The sequence below is a fragment of the Meles meles genome, chromosome 7 (genome assembly GCF_922984935.1).
Source record: "Meles meles chromosome 7, mMelMel3.1 paternal haplotype, whole genome shotgun sequence".
NCBI lineage: Eukaryota > Metazoa > Chordata > Mammalia > Carnivora > Mustelidae > Meles > Meles meles.
Genome location: NC_060072.1, coordinates 54144643 through 54162307, shown reverse-complemented (window position 1 = coordinate 54162307; position 17665 = coordinate 54144643). Strand labels below are relative to the sequence as shown.

The 17665-nt window shown below is 37.7% G+C and overlaps 1 protein-coding gene across 1 annotated transcript; it reads left to right on the top strand.

Annotated features, from left to right (window-relative positions):
* Window positions 1–6195: 6195 nt before the first annotated feature.
* OLR1 (oxidized low density lipoprotein receptor 1) lies at window positions 6196–17168 on the top strand. Its single transcript, XM_046012498.1, has 6 exons — window positions 6196–6324; window positions 8276–8377; window positions 10244–10489; window positions 14761–14900; window positions 15205–15320; window positions 15585–17168. The coding sequence occupies exons 1-6, from the start codon at window positions 6237–6239 to the stop codon at window positions 15727–15729; spliced, it is 837 nt and encodes a 278-aa protein (XP_045868454.1). The 5' UTR covers window positions 6196–6236; the 3' UTR covers window positions 15730–17168.
* Window positions 17169–17665: the final 497 nt, after the last annotated feature.

The following is a 17665-nucleotide window of genomic DNA, read 5'->3' as shown; positions in this document are numbered from 1 at the left end:
TCTGGTCATATCTTCTCCCAATCATACCAGACGAACCTGCATGAACAGGTTTGCCAATTAACATGATTTTTACCCGCTACACTTTCCTGCATGTGATTGCCATAATCGTTTTGCCCTCTAGCTTTCTAACAGGTTTGAACAAAATGGGATTCTGTTAATGACTTCCTTGTTACTTTTCTTTCTTAGAATTATTACTGCCATTTTGTTGTTGTTGTTCTCACTGGATTATTCCTTGAAGGAATAGAACTTCCTATTGATCCTAATGCAAGTAATCATGACTTGTGTCAATTTTAATGCTGACTTCAGTCCCTGTCAAAGCCTCTGTGTCAGGAACTATGACAGAGGAAAGGTCCCTGTAGGAAGATTGAAAAGGGTATGCACTGGAAGCGCAAGTAGCTGAGGGAGAGGGGAATGACCTCATTTCAATCCTACACAATCTTGTTGTACTTCCATTAAGTTAGTGAATCATTAGCTTATACCCAGGTTGTTAAGGACTTGGAGTGGAACCAATGGAAGGTGCATGTACATAGGCCTTTTCACCTATGCCTCGGGAAATTGTTAGACAAAAGCTGTAACAAGTGAAGCTAAAAAATTACTTATTTCTGGCCCTTTGATTATTCTCCTTTTGACCTTGTCTATGTCAGGTGATCAACGAAGAATTTCTTTTCTTTCTGTGCCTCAGTGAAATAGAGGCCAGGACTACCCTCACTGTGAGTCATCAAGCATGAGTTATAGAGTGTTGAGCAATGAGTTAGTCCATACCCATGGCTTCAAAAATAGATAATAAAGCAGAAGAGATCAGTTCCATCTTGCACTCCACTAGGAAGTCCCTCTATCTTGTGAATCAAGACTGCAGTGTAAGCACTGAGTGACAACCTCAGAGGTGTTGACCATCAGGATTAGATATAAGGAAATTTAACAAAACAGAAGGATTAAGTTTATCACAAGATTATTAGTTTTATATGCCATCTAACACATTACCACAAATTATCTGAGTAACAATGTAAAACAACAAACATTTTTGTTTATCTCACAGTGTCTGTGGACAAGAAGTATAAAAACAGTTTAGTTGGGTCCTCTGTTTAGGATCTCATGGGCTGCCATAAAGATGGCTGTTGGGTTGTGTTCTCATCAGAAGGCTCAACTGGGGAAGGATACACTTCCAAGCTATGTCAGGCAGGAATTCATTTCTTTATGGCTATTAATTTGTATAAGCTTGTTTCTTTAAAGCTGGCCAGAGATGAAGAAAGGAGTGAGAGAACCTTTAGCAAGATAGGCACTATACCTTAAGTAATCAGATACACATGATCATATATGTTCTATCACCTTTCCTACATTCCAAGCCACAGATACCACCCACACTCAAAGGAAGAAGATTACACAAGGGCATGAACATCATGAGGCAGGGATAATGAGACCCACTTCATCTGTAAAACTTGTCCAACTATCTGCTGCCTCAGGATTATAGAGATTATCCCATGGATCTTTAAAAACAGAAGAAATACAAATGTCCCTCAATGGATGAATGGATAAACAAAAGTGGTATATACATAAAATGGAATATTATTTAGCCTTAAAAATAAAGAGAATTCTGATACGTGCTACCCTATGGATAAACCTTGAAGACACTACGCTAAGTGAAATAAGCCAGATGCAAAAGGACAAATATTGTATGTTTCCACTTACATGAGGTACTTAGTCAAATTCATAGACACAGAAAATAGAATGGTTGTTTCCAGGAACTAGGAGAAAGAAAGAATGGAGAGCTATATTAGTCAGGTCCTCCTGAAAAAACAGAACCAAAAGGATGTGAATATTTATAGAGAAAGATTTATATAAGGAACTGACTCATGCAACTATAGAGACTGGCAAGTCCAGACCTGTTATGTGGATCAGCCAGCTCAAGTCCCAAGAAAGCCAATGATGAAGTACCAGGCCATAGGCTATCTGCTGGAGAATGTTTTCTTATTTGGAGGAAGATCAGTGTCTTTGTTCTAGTCAGGTCTTCAACTGATTAAATAAGGCCCATTCTCATTATGGAGGGAAATCATTACCCTACTGATTAAAATGTTAATCTCACCCAAAAACATTCTCAGAGAAACTCAGAAAAATATTTGACCAAATAACTGGGCACCCCATGACCCAGACAAGTTGACACATAAAATTAAACATCCAGGAATTATTATTTAATGAATACAGAGTTTTTAGTTGGAGAAGAAGAATGGTAAGCTGAGTTCTTAATTGGCATCAGATAGAAAAGAGATGTTCAGTAAATCATTTACATTTTTTGGGCTTCATCTCCACCTTCTCAAAATAAGAACTGAGACATATTTTCCTTAAATTTCTTTGTATTTTTAAAACCCAGCTTACTTGGATTATGTCTTAATCACTAAGAATCTCAAGTGTTAACTATTTACTGCTTGCAGAATATTACAGAATATTACAATTTATATGGTACACCAAGGTGATAGGAAAGAATGAGTTTTTATTGATAGAAGGAGAACTATCTACTTCTAAAGAACTTGAAATTTGGTTGGAGAGAAGGAATAATTGTAATGGAATTAAAAATCAATAGAGTACAATATCAGAGTATATAAAATGAGAGAGTAAAAAATGCTGGCAACCCTACCTCGAGATTTTGAATACAGAGGATATTTTTGTTTGTTTTTAATTAATTTATTTATTTTTTCAGCATAACAGTATTCATTGTTTTTGCACAACACCCAGTGCTCCATGCAATACGTGCCCTCTTGAGGGCACCTATTACCCACCACCTGGTTCCCCCAACCTCCCACCCCTGCCCCTTCAAAAACCTCAGGTTGTTTTTCAGAGTCCATAGTCTCTTATGGTTCACCTCCCCTTCCAATTTCCCTCAACTTCCTTCTCCTCTCCATCTCCCAATGTCCTCCATGTCATCTGTTATGCTCCACAAATAAGTGAAACCATATGATACTTGACTCTCTCTGCTTGACTTATTTCACTCAGCATACCCAACTTTTGTAGCAACATGGACCGGACCAGAGGATTTTTTTAAAGGAAAAAAAAAAATGGGGGCGCCTGGGTGGCTCAGTGGGTTAAGCCGCTGCCTTCGGCTCAGGTCATGATCTCAGGGTCCTGGGATCAAGTCCCACATCGGGCTCTCTGCTCAGCAGCGAGCCTGCTTCCCTCTCTCTCTCTCTGCCTGCCTCTCTGTCTGCTTGTGATCTCTCTCTGTCAAGTAAATAAATGAAATCTTAAAAAAAAAAAATGAACTGTGTTTGAAGGGAGTACAGGATTTGTAGACCTCATCACCAGGTCCTGGATTGCTTAGTGATGTTTTTATCAGTGTGGACCCAAACACACAATGGATGATTGTTCTCTCCTGGATTTCATGGGTGGGGTATGAACGTGAATAACTGAAGTCTGAGAGATCTAGCACAATATTAGACATTCTCTAAAGAATGTAGTTATTTCTAGTGTTGTGTGTATCCTTGGATGTTTTAGGTATATAGTCATATATGTCCTTCCAAGACAGTTCGTCCTAGGACAATCCATAAAAGGTTACTAGGAAGTAACGAGCTCACAAGGAAAAAATGTGTCGTATCAACAAGTGTGCTTCCATATCACATCTTAATCCACTAGAATACTAATGGCATGGAAAAGAATTGAGTCACTGGGGAATGAAAATTGTTCTCTTCACTGTGACATGATTTCAGTATTAATTCATTATTGAAAACACTTTCCTGGGATGCCCGGGTGGCTCAGTTGGTTAAGCATCTGCCTTCAGCTCAGGTCATGATCCCAGGGCCCTGGGATCGAGTCCTGCATTGGGGTCCTCATTTAGCGGGGAGCCTGTTTCTCCCTCTGCCGGTCATTCCCCCTGCTTGTGCTCTCTTTCTCTCTCTCTCTCTGACAAATAAATAAATAAAATTTTAAAAAATAAATAAATGAAAATAAAAAACACTTCCCCGAGATTCTACTTATGTGAAAGTCAGCATGGTGAATGCAGGTAACAATCTTGCTCCCTGGCACTCAAGATCAAGGGAGGTGTTGTGGGGCTTGAGTGATAAAAGTGAGTAGCATTTTATTTGTTACAAGCTGGTTTGACTAGAATATACTTGCTACAGGCTGAGCCTTTTTTGGTGAACTGTATCATGGGGTAAAACTATTTAATTTTTAAAAATATTTATTTATCTATCGATCTATCTATTTATTTACTTATTTATTTTTATGTAGAGAGAACAAGCTAGGAGAGAGAGAATCTTTAAGCAGGTTCCACACTCAGTGCAGAGCCTGACATGGGGCTTGGTTTCACGATCCTGAGATTATGACCCTGAGATAATGACCTGAAATGAAATCAAGAATCTGAGGCTTAACAGGTGGAACCACCCAAGCACCCCATAGAGTAAAACTTTAAATGACAGGTGACCTATTTTCCATTTGGTCTCAGATACTTGCACAGAAAAAGGTAATACAAGTAATCCAGGAAAGAGGAGGGAAATGGAATCGTAAGTAGGCTGTCAATATCAGTAATTTTTCTAAATAGTTTCCTAGATATTTTATTTGCATGCCTTTCTCCAATGTTCTTTTATGGATCCCCTCCTTTTATTTTTTCATCATGTAGTTTATTTTACTTTATTTTTTTAAAGATATTATTTATTAGGAGAAGAATAAATGAAACAAGATGGGATCAGGAGGGAGACAAACCATAAGTGACTCTTAATCTCACAAAACAAACTGGGGGTTGCTGGGGGTCGGGGGGGGGTCGGGAGAGGGGGGTGGGGTTATGGACATTGGGGAGGGTATGTGCTATGGTGAGTACTGTGAAGTGTGTAAACCTGGAGATTCACAGACCTGTACCCCTGGGGATAAAAATACATTATATGTTTATAAAAAAATTTAAAAAAAATTTTTTTAAAGATTTTATTTATTTATGTATTTGTCACAGAGAGAGAGCGAGCGCACACCAGCCAGCGGAGTGGCAGGCAGGCAGAGGCAGAGAGAGAAGCAGGCTCCCTGCCGAGCAAGGAGCCCAATGTAGGACTCCATCCCAGAACCCTGGGATTATGACCGAGCTGAAGGCAGCGGCTTACGTGACTGAGCCACCCAGGCATCCCTTGTCATGTAGTTTAAAGCAAATTCCAGATATCATATCATTTTGGCTATAAATACTTCAGAAAATATCTTTAATACACAATTTTTTTTTTAAAGCATGTATAACTGCAATGATATCTTTCTTCTCTGGTTAGGAGGTTATGGAGGGAAAATAGGTGAGAATTCTATCAATGAATTCATATAGGCAGCCTTACGGGGAGCTTGCTGAAGAGTCTTTGAGACTCCAGTTATTTATGTATAAAATGTATCCTTTGATGGGCAATTCAATTGGGCTGAGTATTACTACTACTACTATTAATAACTATCATTTATTGAGTTCTTATGTTTGAAGTATAGTGTTTAGCATTTTCATGCACTATTTCATATGAATCCTGACAGCAACATTATCAACATTATCCAGTGGAAATTCCAATGTCCCAATTTATGGACAAAGACATAAGTTAAGAGTATTAAGTAATTCCCCAAGATTATAGACTAAGGTACTAGGAAAGGAAAGATTCAAAACCAGCTCCATTTGGCTTCAAATTTCTGTTGCTTTGTTATACTCCTGCTATGTTATACTGCCACTGTATGAAATAGCACTCCTAATTAACTTCTAAAATTACCCAGGTCACCATGGCTGGAGATGAGTCACACGTGATTAACTCCAAAATTTCTAATCTATTGATGATTTAAACAGTCAAAAAGGAAAATATGAGGCTCACAAAAGCCACAGTATAGAGGGTCTGCTACAGTGCAGTAAACAAATATGGACAATGGAATTAAGTAATCTGGTTTAAATGCACAGTCTTCCACAAATTTAGTGTGACTTATTCTTTTGAGTTTCAGTTTCCACTATCCCTATCAGTGAATACAAATGCCTCTCCTGTAATGCTCACAGAAAATAGTTTTCCCTTTCATAAATTACCTAGTGAAACATCCTGAAATACTAGCAGAATCACCACTTTCCCCACCTGCAATAGACATAACCCAAGAATTTGCGTCAGCCAACTTCCCAGTATGAAGCAAAACCTCTTCTTCCTCCTACCAATGATTGAGTCATTCTTCTATTAGATAGCAGTAGCTATTTAAACACTCCAGCAGGAGCTCACAAATTTTTACTTTGCAGAAGTCCTTGACTGTTTCACTCTCTCATTCTTGGAATGAATTCAGAAATGACTTTTGATGACTTCAAGAACAAGACTATGAAGGATCAACCTGATCAGGAGCCAAATGGAAAGAAAGCTAAAGGTACTAGGGCTGGGTGAATGAGCACAGCAACAGAATTCTAAGATTAGCTCAAAAATGTAAATTAACTGAATGTAGGATTAGGAAGTTGAAACACCCAAGGATGGAAAAATATTGTAGAATTAATAACATTTACTTAAAAGAAAAACAATTCAGATATAATGGTGATAATGATGATGATGATGACAATGATGATGATGACGATGATGATGATGATGATTCTGTGAATGAACTAACTTGGTATGAATGATGATGTATAGATTCAGATAACTTTTATTAAACATTACCATAGGTTAGGTTCTGTGCTATTCACTTTACGTGCATTATTTCTATGAATCAGTATTTATAGGCAGGCATCCAAGTTAACAGGAGTCATTTGTTCGTTCACTCATTCATTCATTCATTCATGCTTCATGTTGTAAATATTGAGTGCCTGAATTTCACTACAATTATGAAGATAAATCTCTCAGAACCTGATAAGATCAGTCATCTACTGAAAATAATCCAATTGCTTTCTGATCAGAAGATCACTAATGGGAACAGGTTCGATTAATGGTCTCTACCTACAGAAGAAATGGGTCAAAGGTGTCCTTTAGAAAATGGAGGTGGCACCTTTCCTGCACAGGTGTGGAGGTTATGATTTGCTTCTAAAAATTCAGGAGAGTTTCTTCACTCAAGAGTGGTAGGCTACGCTTATAGTATAGAATGAATATTGACCAGAAGGAAATATTGGTTAACAGATTTACACAAATATCTACCCCCAAGCTAGAATTCTAAGCAAGAGATACAACTATCTTCTACTTTTCTGCCAGCTTGCTACATACACTTCAGGAGCTTAATGACTTTTAAATCAGTGAATGAACTTTGTTTCTTCCTGTTAAAATTTCTATTTTGTCTGTCTCCTCTCTAGAGTCTAACAGAAAGGCCTTTGACTCTGAATATATTTGACCATTGATTGATTTAGATCATTACACATTTGCACTAGAAAGTTTGTGATGTAACGTTCCAAGCTATGTAGCGATTAAAGTTGGATTAAAGACCTATGTTTATTTAGATCTTAACATCTGTGTCATCTTATACAATTCACTGAGACTTTGGGGTTTTCTTATCTGCATATAGAGAACACTACCAGTACTCTATTTGTTTATTGTACAGGGTGAGGAGTTCACATAGATTATATGAAATATTTTCCTATTGAACCAAAATATCTGTACTTTTGTAGTGGTGGAGCTGTGAGCTATAGGACTTATTGTTTCTATAATAATGGCGAACTTTTATAACAACAAGAGTCATAGCTGGTGTTAAGTATAGGACATGACATTAATATGAGTCAAATGAATATTGAAGTTTAATCCCTATTTTTCTTCGGTCAATAACCTCAGTTCTAATATGTAATTTTAGTGGAATAAAATTTCAAAGCACAAAATTAAATTCTTTGAGGTGATCTGTTGATTAACTAACTAAAGCTTATTTTCTTTGTGTCTGACATTCTTCTGTGGTATACTGCTTATAAAACACACTGTGTATGAGGGCTGTGTGTGTGTGTGTGTGTGTGTGTGTGTGTGTGTGTGCATGTGCATTGATATGGTCTATATTAAAAGTACCAGGCTGTCTGTTCTTTGGATGAAGTTGATCCAGCCAAGCTGGACTGAGAGTTTCTTAGAGAGTCATTATGGTGGAAGTAGATAAAGTATAAGCTTGAGAATTAGATACTTAACATCACGTATCTGGTACTGAATTCTGGCTCTTAAATTGTGTCAGTTGCGTGACCAAGAGCAAATTACTTAAATTCTGTCTGTATTTTTCATCTGTAAATATGGACAGTGAATTATATGCAGAGCCCTTGGGGGGACTTCTAAGGTAAGAAATGCAAAGTACAAAGTATAGTTTCCAAAGAATTGTTTGATGACTTGCTTCCATCTTTTATGTCTGATTCTATCCTCTGTCACTCTAGGTGTTCATTTTCTTTCTTCTCGGTGGTGGTGCCCTACTGCTGTGACCCTGGGGATCCTTTGCTTGGGATTACTGGTAACCCTTATAATACTGACAATGCAATGTAAGTACTGGAGAGAGGGGAAAAAGTGAGAACTTACAAACATGGTTTATTAATTGGTTTCATAATAACTATAAACAAACTTGATTCAGATACATTTTAGGCAAACTTTTTAGAATGCATGGGAACATGAATAAGTACATTGTGCTTGTCCCTCAAATTGACTGGGACATAGAATTAAGATTATTAATGGTAGGTTTTGTTCTGTTTTGTTGTTATAACTTAATGGACAAAGTCTGTTTAAATCCTGGAATGATGAAAAAGAAAATAATTTGAAACTCCTAAGCCACAAGATCCCCTGAGAGATCCAAAAGGAAAAGAAATCTTATATAGTTCACATTGAGGTTGTTTTTGTTGTTGTTAAGAGACAGAGCACCCCTGGTGGGAGGAGCAGAGAGAGAAGAAGAGAGAAGATCTCAAGCAGACTCCGTGTTGAGCACAGAGCCTGACATAGGCCTTGATCTGACCACCCTGAGATCACGACCAAACTGAAATCAAGAGTCAGTTACTTAACCTACTGAGCCACCCAGGCACCCCTACATTGAGTTTTAATAGAGATAATTAAATTCCAATTTAAAGTTAAGAATCAGAAATACCGTATCAATAAATGAGACATTTAAAATAACTGTAATACAAATTTATAATATGGCTACTTAGAAAAGAGGATGTTGGGAGGAAAAGTGATAAGAAGGAGAGTGGCCAAGAAGGAATGAAAATGATATTGATCATCCATATAATCTGCCTGTGTATTCAGGTTGTAGATCTGAGTTCTTTTGTCCATCTAGAATTTAGATGATTAAGGCCTTTGAAGTGCTATTTGATTCTCAGTTGTTGGTTAAAGTTACCAACTGTTTATTTTTTCAATCTGTTAACACTCAGGGCCTTCCCTAATGACTAGGAGAAGTGCACTTGACTCAGTGGTGGTGGTTGGATGAGTTTTCCCATGAGAAGAATCACTTTAAAACAGTCTCAGATCCAGCCTTCAAGCCAAGGGGTCTGTTTTGTACTCAACCATCAAGCTTCTAGAACTGAGACATTTGACCCTTAACATTAGTTGCCTGCCGGGTTTCACAAACTTCATTTCATCCCTATGCTTCCTAAAATGTACTGTGAAAAAAAAAACAAAACAAAACAAAAAATTCTTGAAATTGTTATGACATAGCAACTTAAAATAATTCTGTGGGAGGGTGTATCAAAAAAGGGGTGTCACAGTTTTTAAATAAAATTAGGAAGTCTGGAGTTGTAGAGAGTTAGCAGAGGAATAAAGACACAAATAGAGTAAGTCATTGATGACAACTATTAATAATCACTGAGTCGGGGTGCCAGTGGATTAAGCCGCTGCCTTCGGCTCAGGTCATGATCTCAGGGTCCTGGGATGGAGCCCCGCATTGGACTCTCTGCTCCGCAGGGAGCCTGCTTCCTCCTCTCTCTCTCTGCCTGCCTCTCTGCCTACTTGTGATCTCTCTCTCTGTCAAATAAATAAATAAAATCTTTAAAAAAATAATAATAATCACTGAGTCTGGTTGGCATCTATTTCAGATTGTCTGTATTTTATTTATGGCATTGATATACCTTTATTTTATGATTGCTTTTAAACTTGTGTGGAACCATCAGTAACAAGTAAAATCCTGTTGTTGTTGTTGTTGTTGTTTTAATCGAATGTGTCTGTGACAGTTCCTGACATTAAAAAAAATATATAGTACAAGAATATCAAATAACTTTTAAATCCATAATTTCTGAGTAATTTTCTAGCAGTTTATCTGTTGTCAAAATAGATTATTTGATTTGATTCTTCGATTTCCTCAAAATCCAGCAGAGGGATTTTTATTTGGGATTGGTAATGGAGTTCTTATTTCAGCTATGACTTAGTATTACAGGTGTCTGATCTCCTAAAACAACAGCAAGCAAACCTCACTAACCAGGAAATTATACTGGAAGGACAGATCTTAGCACAGCGCCAGACAGAAAAAACTTCCCAGGAGTCAGAAAGGGAACTCAAAAAAAAGATAGAAACCCTTACCCAGAAGCTGGATGAAAATTCCAAAAAACAGATGGAACTTCATCAGCAGAACCTGAATCTCCAAGAGGCTCTGAGGAAAGCAGCAAACTTTTCAGGTATGGGGGATAGATAGGTGAAAAGAAGTAGTGGAAACTGCTCTGTTTAAACTTAACTGTGTTTTGAAAATGTCTCTAGGCATGAAATTGGCACATCGACGTATATTCATAATGTTTGACACCAGAAGTTCTCTATTTTTATCATCCCCACCCTTCCCTCTGCTAAATTCTTGAGTTACCTGATTTAATTAAGTGCAGTTTTTTGGCAGATTTAAATTTTCTTTTCTCATAAGAACCTCTTCTTTATTTTTAAAATTTAGATTTAAGATTTTTTCTGGAAGAATTCTCCCGCCCTTACCCTTGGCCATCAATTCTTACTTCTTTCTGTTCCAATATATCTTAATCATTGATTCTTTCCCAATGGGGTCTCCTTTGTCTCTGGGAAGGTCTACATTAATTTTATTCTATAACCCTATTTCTTAAAGTATACAACAATCAATTTAAATAAAATGAATGGAGGTAGGCTGACTTGGAAGTGTTGGGTAGATACTTTAGGTAAGAAAAAAATACAAAGAGCCCAGGAAGTCAGTTTATATAAGAAGAATTGAGTTCATCTCAGAATCTAGGCGGCAGGTAGAAATACTAGCATCTATAAGAAGGGGGATGATGATGTGAACTCTGACGACATTACAGTGTTATCTGTGTCATTTAGTCTTGTACAACATGTGATTAAATCAGGCATATGCTTTTCATCATAGGGAGATTTAAGGGATATGAGATGGAATTATTCTCAGAGATGCATTGTTTTCTTGGCAGTGTATGAATGAGTACCCTATTCTCAGCATTAGTAACTAATTGCCCCTAATAAACAGAGATTTCTCCAATTTCTTGCTTGCACATCTCACTTGATCTCAACTATGCAATTTCTTTGAAAACGGATTATATAGTAACAGTTCACAAATACCCCAGATCTTTATTTTATAGAGGAAAAAAAATGATAGCCAGAGAAGTTAAGTGGTGATAATAATGATAAGCAGTTTTTCTTTTTTAAATAAAGTTTTGGAGTTAATAAATCCCTTCAATATTTATAGGGTTATTTAAATTTCCAAAAGAAGCAGAGATTTTTTAAAAAGATTTTATTTATTAATTTTGACAGAGAGAGATCACAAGTAGGCAGAAAGGCAGGCAGAGAGAGTGAGAGGGAAGCAGGCTCCCTTCAGTGCAGAGAGCCTGACGTGGGACTCGATCCCAGGACCCTGAGATCATGACCTGAGCCGAAGTCAGTGGCTTAAACCACTGAGCCACCCAGGCGCCCCAAGAAGCAGAGATTTTTAGTCGAACTGATCTTTAGGAAGTATCAAACCTGTATTTAATGTCTTTATTAAGGAGAGAGCTATCAAGGAAACCAAAGAATGTAGTGTCTCTAAGAAGGTATAAAGGAGGGAGACTAATCTAGCAAAGATAGGAATCTTTATATAAACAGACATAGTTACATACCAACCAATGATTTATTCCCCTGATGGGGCTGTTAAACAGGTTTTTTTTTTAATTCATTTTTTTTATCAGTTTTATGAGATTACATCTACATCAGGACCATCCAGAACCATCTCCCAGAGATTCCAGGCATGGGCAACCAATCAAAAATATTAAGTAATATGTTTTTCACTGGTAGATGTCCCAGGTAACACGTTCCATTCCTTGACAGTGTCAGATAAAGGCCAATTAGTAAAGAAGCAGATAAAGTACTGCTTTTCATCAAGCAGCTTTGAGAAGTTTCTCAAAAATATTAATAATAAAATACCACATGGGGAAAAAACAGACCGGTTTCCTTAAGTTTGAGACAAGTTTTATCTTTCTAACTAAGAAGTCTGTGGTCCACAGTGTAGATAAGAAGAGAGAGAGAGAGAGATTCTGAAAAGTTACCGAACAAGTGGTTTGCAGAAGGTCCTCTAGCTAGAAAGCCGTGGAGTCTTCAGTCACGGACTTTATGGTCAGGACGGAAATTAGTGGTGGTTGTCGGTCTTTGGTGGACAACATTATCACTATGGCAGCTTTTTAAAAATGGCGGTTTCCAGGTTTACCCCTAGATTCTGTATCAAAACATCTTGAGGGCCCCAAAAGATATTTCCTCAATTGATTCAAACTCAGAAGTTTGAGAGGCAGTGCCTGTCGTGATTTTAAACACGTGGATATGAGAGCAAACCTGCCAAGGTTCATGGTCCCTTTTATCTGCTAAATGAAGAAAATGAATGGAATTTATTTCATCCTATTGTTATGAGGATTAAATGTGTTAATGTGTGAAAAGTACTGCCAACATAGTGATATTATGTTCCTTAAAAAAAAAAAAAAAAATTAAAAAGGACCCCAGGCTGGCTCAGTCTATAAAGGATGCGATTCTTAATTTTGGGGTCATGAGTTTGAGCCCCACCTTGGGGACTTGGGTGTAGTGTTTACTTAAAACAAGTTTTTTTTTTTTTAATTAAAAGAAACATAGGTAGTTTGAATACCACATATGCTATGTATTGAACAACACATGCCTAGGAACAGGAAACATAATATTTAAGCATAAATTCATTATTTGAAAACCTGAAGTATTAAAATGAATAAATGTACCTTTTTAAAAAGATTTTATTTCTTTTTTTTGATTGATTGATTTATTTTAAAGAGAGAAAGTGCACACACTTTGTGAGTGGGAGAAGGGCAGAGGGAAAGAGAATCCAGAAGCAGACTGTGTTGAGCACAGAGCCCAAGAGGCACTATCCCACCACCCTGAGATCATGACCTGAGCCAAAATCAAGAGTTAGTCACTTAACCTACTGAGCCATCCAGGTACCCTGGATTTTATTTCTAATTAACTTCTACACCCAGTATGGGCCTCCACACCAAGACTAAGAGTTGCGTGCTTCACTGAGTGAGTCAGTTCAGTAAAGGGAGCATATCTTCTTAATAGCAGTGTAACTATTAATGGATCCATTCCCTGAGCTCTTACTTCCAGTCTTCCAAACATATTATGAAAAAATAGGTCAGTTTTTGTGCCAGTACCATGCTGTCTTGATGATGACAGCTTTGTAATAGAGCTTGAAGTCCGGAATTGTAATGCCACCAACTTTGGCTTTGTTCTTCAATATTCCTTTGGCTATTCGAGGTCTTTTCTGGTTCCATATAAATTTGAGGATTATTTGTTCCATTTCTTTGAAAAAAATGGATGGTATTTTGATAGGGATTGCATTAAATGTGTAGATTGCTTTAGGTAGCATAGACATTTTCACAATATTTATTCTTCCAATCCAGGAGCATGGAACATTTTTCCATTTTTTTGTGTCTTCCTCAATTTCTTTCATGAGTACTTTATAATTTTCTGTGTATAGATTCTTAGTCTCTTTGGTTAGGTTTATTCCTAGGTATCATGCTTAGTGAAATAAGTCAATCGGAGAAAGACAACTATCATATGATCTCCCTGATATGAGGACATGGAGAAGCAACATGGGGGGGTAGGAGATAGGAGAAGAATAAATGAAACAAGATGGGATTGGGAGGGAGACAAACCATAAATGACTCTTAATCTCACAAAACAAACTGGGGGTTGCTGCGGGGAGGTGGGATTGGGGGAGGGGGAGCGGGCTATGGACATTGGGGAGGGGAAGCGAACCATAAGAGACTATGGACTCTGAAAAACAACCTGAGGGTTTTGAAGGGTCAGGGGTGGGAGGTTGGGGCAACCTGAGGGTTTTGAAGGGTCAGGGGTGGGAGGTTGGGGGAACAGGTGGTGGGTAATGGAGAGGGCACGTTTTGCATGGAGCACTGGGTGTTGTGCAAAAAGAATGAATACTGTTACGCTGAAAAAATAAATAAAATGAGAAAAAAAAATAGGTCACATTCTAAAGTTATGTCTCAGCTCAAGTTTTGCTTTGGAATGGCCTTATTTTTCATTTAATTTACTTAAATCAGAATACTTTAAGAGAAATAAAGACTATGGATCTATTGAGGTCTTTGAAGACGACATAATTCTAAATTTTTTTAAAGATTTTATTTATTCATTTGACAGAGAGAGACACAGAGAGAGAAGGAGCACAAGCAGGGGGAGTGGGAGAGGGAGAAGCAGGCTTCCTGTGGAGCAGGAAGCCTAACGCCGGGCTCGATACCAGGATCCTAGGATCATGACTGAACCAAAGGCAGACGCTTAACGACTGAGCCACCCAGCACCCCCCCCATAATTCTAATTAAGAAGAGATGATTTGCATATGACAGTCCTGGGGGAAAATTGATTTAAGAATTGTAGAAATACTTTTACTCAGGCATCACTCACTGATCAGATATGCTACACTTCCTAGGTCCTTGTCCCCAAGACTGGCTCTGGCATGAAGAAAACTGTTACCGATTTTCCTCTGGCCCATTTAATTGGGAAAAAAGCCAGGAGAACTGCTTGTCTTTGGATGCCCAGATGCTGAAAATTAATAGCACAGATGATTTGGTGAGTTTTTATGGTGGTATGTTGGGCTGAAGTAGTGCATGATAGGGAAATAAATTGGGTTTACGCCCTTGGCAGAGGAGCACATGTTTGAGAATCAAATTACTTACTTTCTAGTCTCATCTGGCTAATGATTGCATGCCCTCAGATAGAGAGGTTACATGGTATCTCTAGGCTTCAGTAAATAGTTCTGTAAAACCATGGAAAGGATGTCGAAAATCTCTTTTGGTTCTTTGGTTTTGTGAATCTAATCTAAAATGACCACACTGACTTTATCATCACTTTAGATAAACATTCCTCCCCACAGGAATTCATCCGACAAGCAAGTGCCCATTCCAATTTTCCGTTCTGGATGGGGTTGTCTCTGAGGAAACCCAGCAGCTCATGGCTCTGGGAGGATGGCTCTCCTTTGATGCCCCACTTGTAAGTTTCCTATTTTTTGCTGAAAGTGTTAGTGACGTTGCTTCCACATTCCACATAATGTCCTCTTCTTGTCAGGGAGAAGTTTGGGGGAAATTCAGGAACATCTCCTTGTCTGTCAGACAAGGACTTACCCGTTTAGCCATTCAGACCTTCTCTCCAGTTTATCTTCCCACATTTATTACTGATTTGAAGCTTTAAGATAAGGCTAAATTTCTGACACAAGGTGGCAGTAAATCTACTTTCTCCCCCCTCCTCCATCTGCAGGTTCAGACTCCAGGGTCCTGTTTCCCACATCTATCCTTCAGGCAGTTGTGCCTATCTACAAAGAGGAGCTGTTTTTGCTGACAACTGCATTTTAACAGCATTCAGTATATGTCAGAAGAAGGCAAATCTATTGAGACCACAGTGAATTCAAAGACTCTGGAAGAAGAAGAGAAGGAGAACTCTCTTCTGGAATTTAAGTTGTCCTTCATTAATGAGGTGCAAACTACGAGAGGCCCGAGAACTGCTTGTTATTAGCTGACGGCAGAACTCCTTAGCAGAGACTGGGCTTTTGGCTGCCTAGCACTTTGATATCAGAAATTTTAATTCCGTCTCTCTCTCTCTCTGTGTTTTTCACCTAGCTTGTGCCAAGTCTCCCTGCCTTCCCTTTTTTTTTTTAATTTTAAAGTCTTACTCCTCTTCAATCCTCTACCTCAGTACCGTCTTCCCCTCTGCTTCTTAAACCACATAGAAGATGGAACATGGAGAACTCGCCCAACTGGTGGATGCATGGAAAAATGCATGCGAACACAGCCCAAGAAGAAACAGAAAAGGGGAAAAGACCATGCTGGAATTCAGAAACTTGGGTTCTCAAATGTTAAAATCTACCACTTGTTGGTCTTTTAAATTGTGATCTTTCTCTAGATTCCACTAAATACACACATGCACACACAACACCCCCTCCCCCACATCATCACATTTTGGAGGCATTTTTTCATCCTTTATCAAAGGACAGCTTAATCTCTTTAATCCTTCAGAATATTTTGTTAGAATCATGGGGCCTGAGGTAAAAATAGTAGATTTTTTTTTTTTCCTAAAGTACACACCATTTGTAAATGAGCTCTTCTCCACTGTTGTGCTAACGCAGAAACACAGAGGACAAAAATATGAAGATACTCAATTAAAAAACAAACTGAGCCAGGTATGGAAATATTGCTGAATAGAAACAGGTGGATAGAAGTATTCCTTCTATTTTCAGTGTTTTTATTCCCTTGTTACCTTCCTTCACAGGTTCTTTTACTTTTTAAAGGAAGCCTTTCCATTGTATTGTACATAATCCAGCACCAACTTCATAAAAAAAAAAAAAAAAGCTGTATCATTCCTAAGAAGACAAGAGATATTTTCTTTTCTTAGCACATTTATTGATGTTTAATAGGCATATAACAAACTGAACATATTTGAATTACACAATAATCTTCGTATATATGAACATGTTCCTTTGAAATCATCACCACAATTAAGATAGTGAACATTTCCATCACCCCTCCAGCTCTTATCATCCCCTTCCCCAATGCCTTCTCCTCAGACAACCACCAGCCAGCTTTCAGTTTGTATTTTGTAGCATTTTATATGAATGGAGTCAAACAGCATGCCTTTTTGTTTATTTTTGGTCTAGCTCCTTTCACTTAGCATAACCATTTTGGGATTCATTCATCTTGTTGCTTGCATCAATTTTTCATTCTTTTTAAATGTTGAGTATTACTCCCTTGTATGATTATACCCCAATCTGTTGATAAATGACCTGTTGGTGTCCATTTGGGTTGTTTTCAGTATTTGTCTATTACAAATAAAGGTGCTATAAACATTTGTGTACAAGTCTTCGTTTGTACATAGAATTTCTCTTCTCTTAGGAGTTTAATGTCAGTATTAGACTTAGGAGTTTAATACTCAGTAGGTGTATGTTCAGCTATTTGAGAAATTGCCAAGTTATTTACCAAAGTTGTACCGTTTGGTATTCGTACCAGCAATGTATGAATGTTCAATTCCACCTACCCTTGCTAATACCTGGTATGGTCAGCCTTGTAATTGTAACCATTCTAATAGGTGTATGGTGCTAAATTACTGTGGTTTAAATTGCATTTCCTAAATGAAAAATCATCTTGAGGTCTTATTATTTGCTTATATTGCTTATTTATTATCTACATATTTTCTTTGATAAAGTTAATACAAATCTTCAGAGAAGTTTTGAGGTTTTTTTTTTTTTAATTGTTACATTTTGAGAACCCATTGTATATGCTGGGTAAAAGTCCTAAATTTATCAGATATCATTTTGATCATTTTTGTTTGTTTTTCAGTTTATGGCT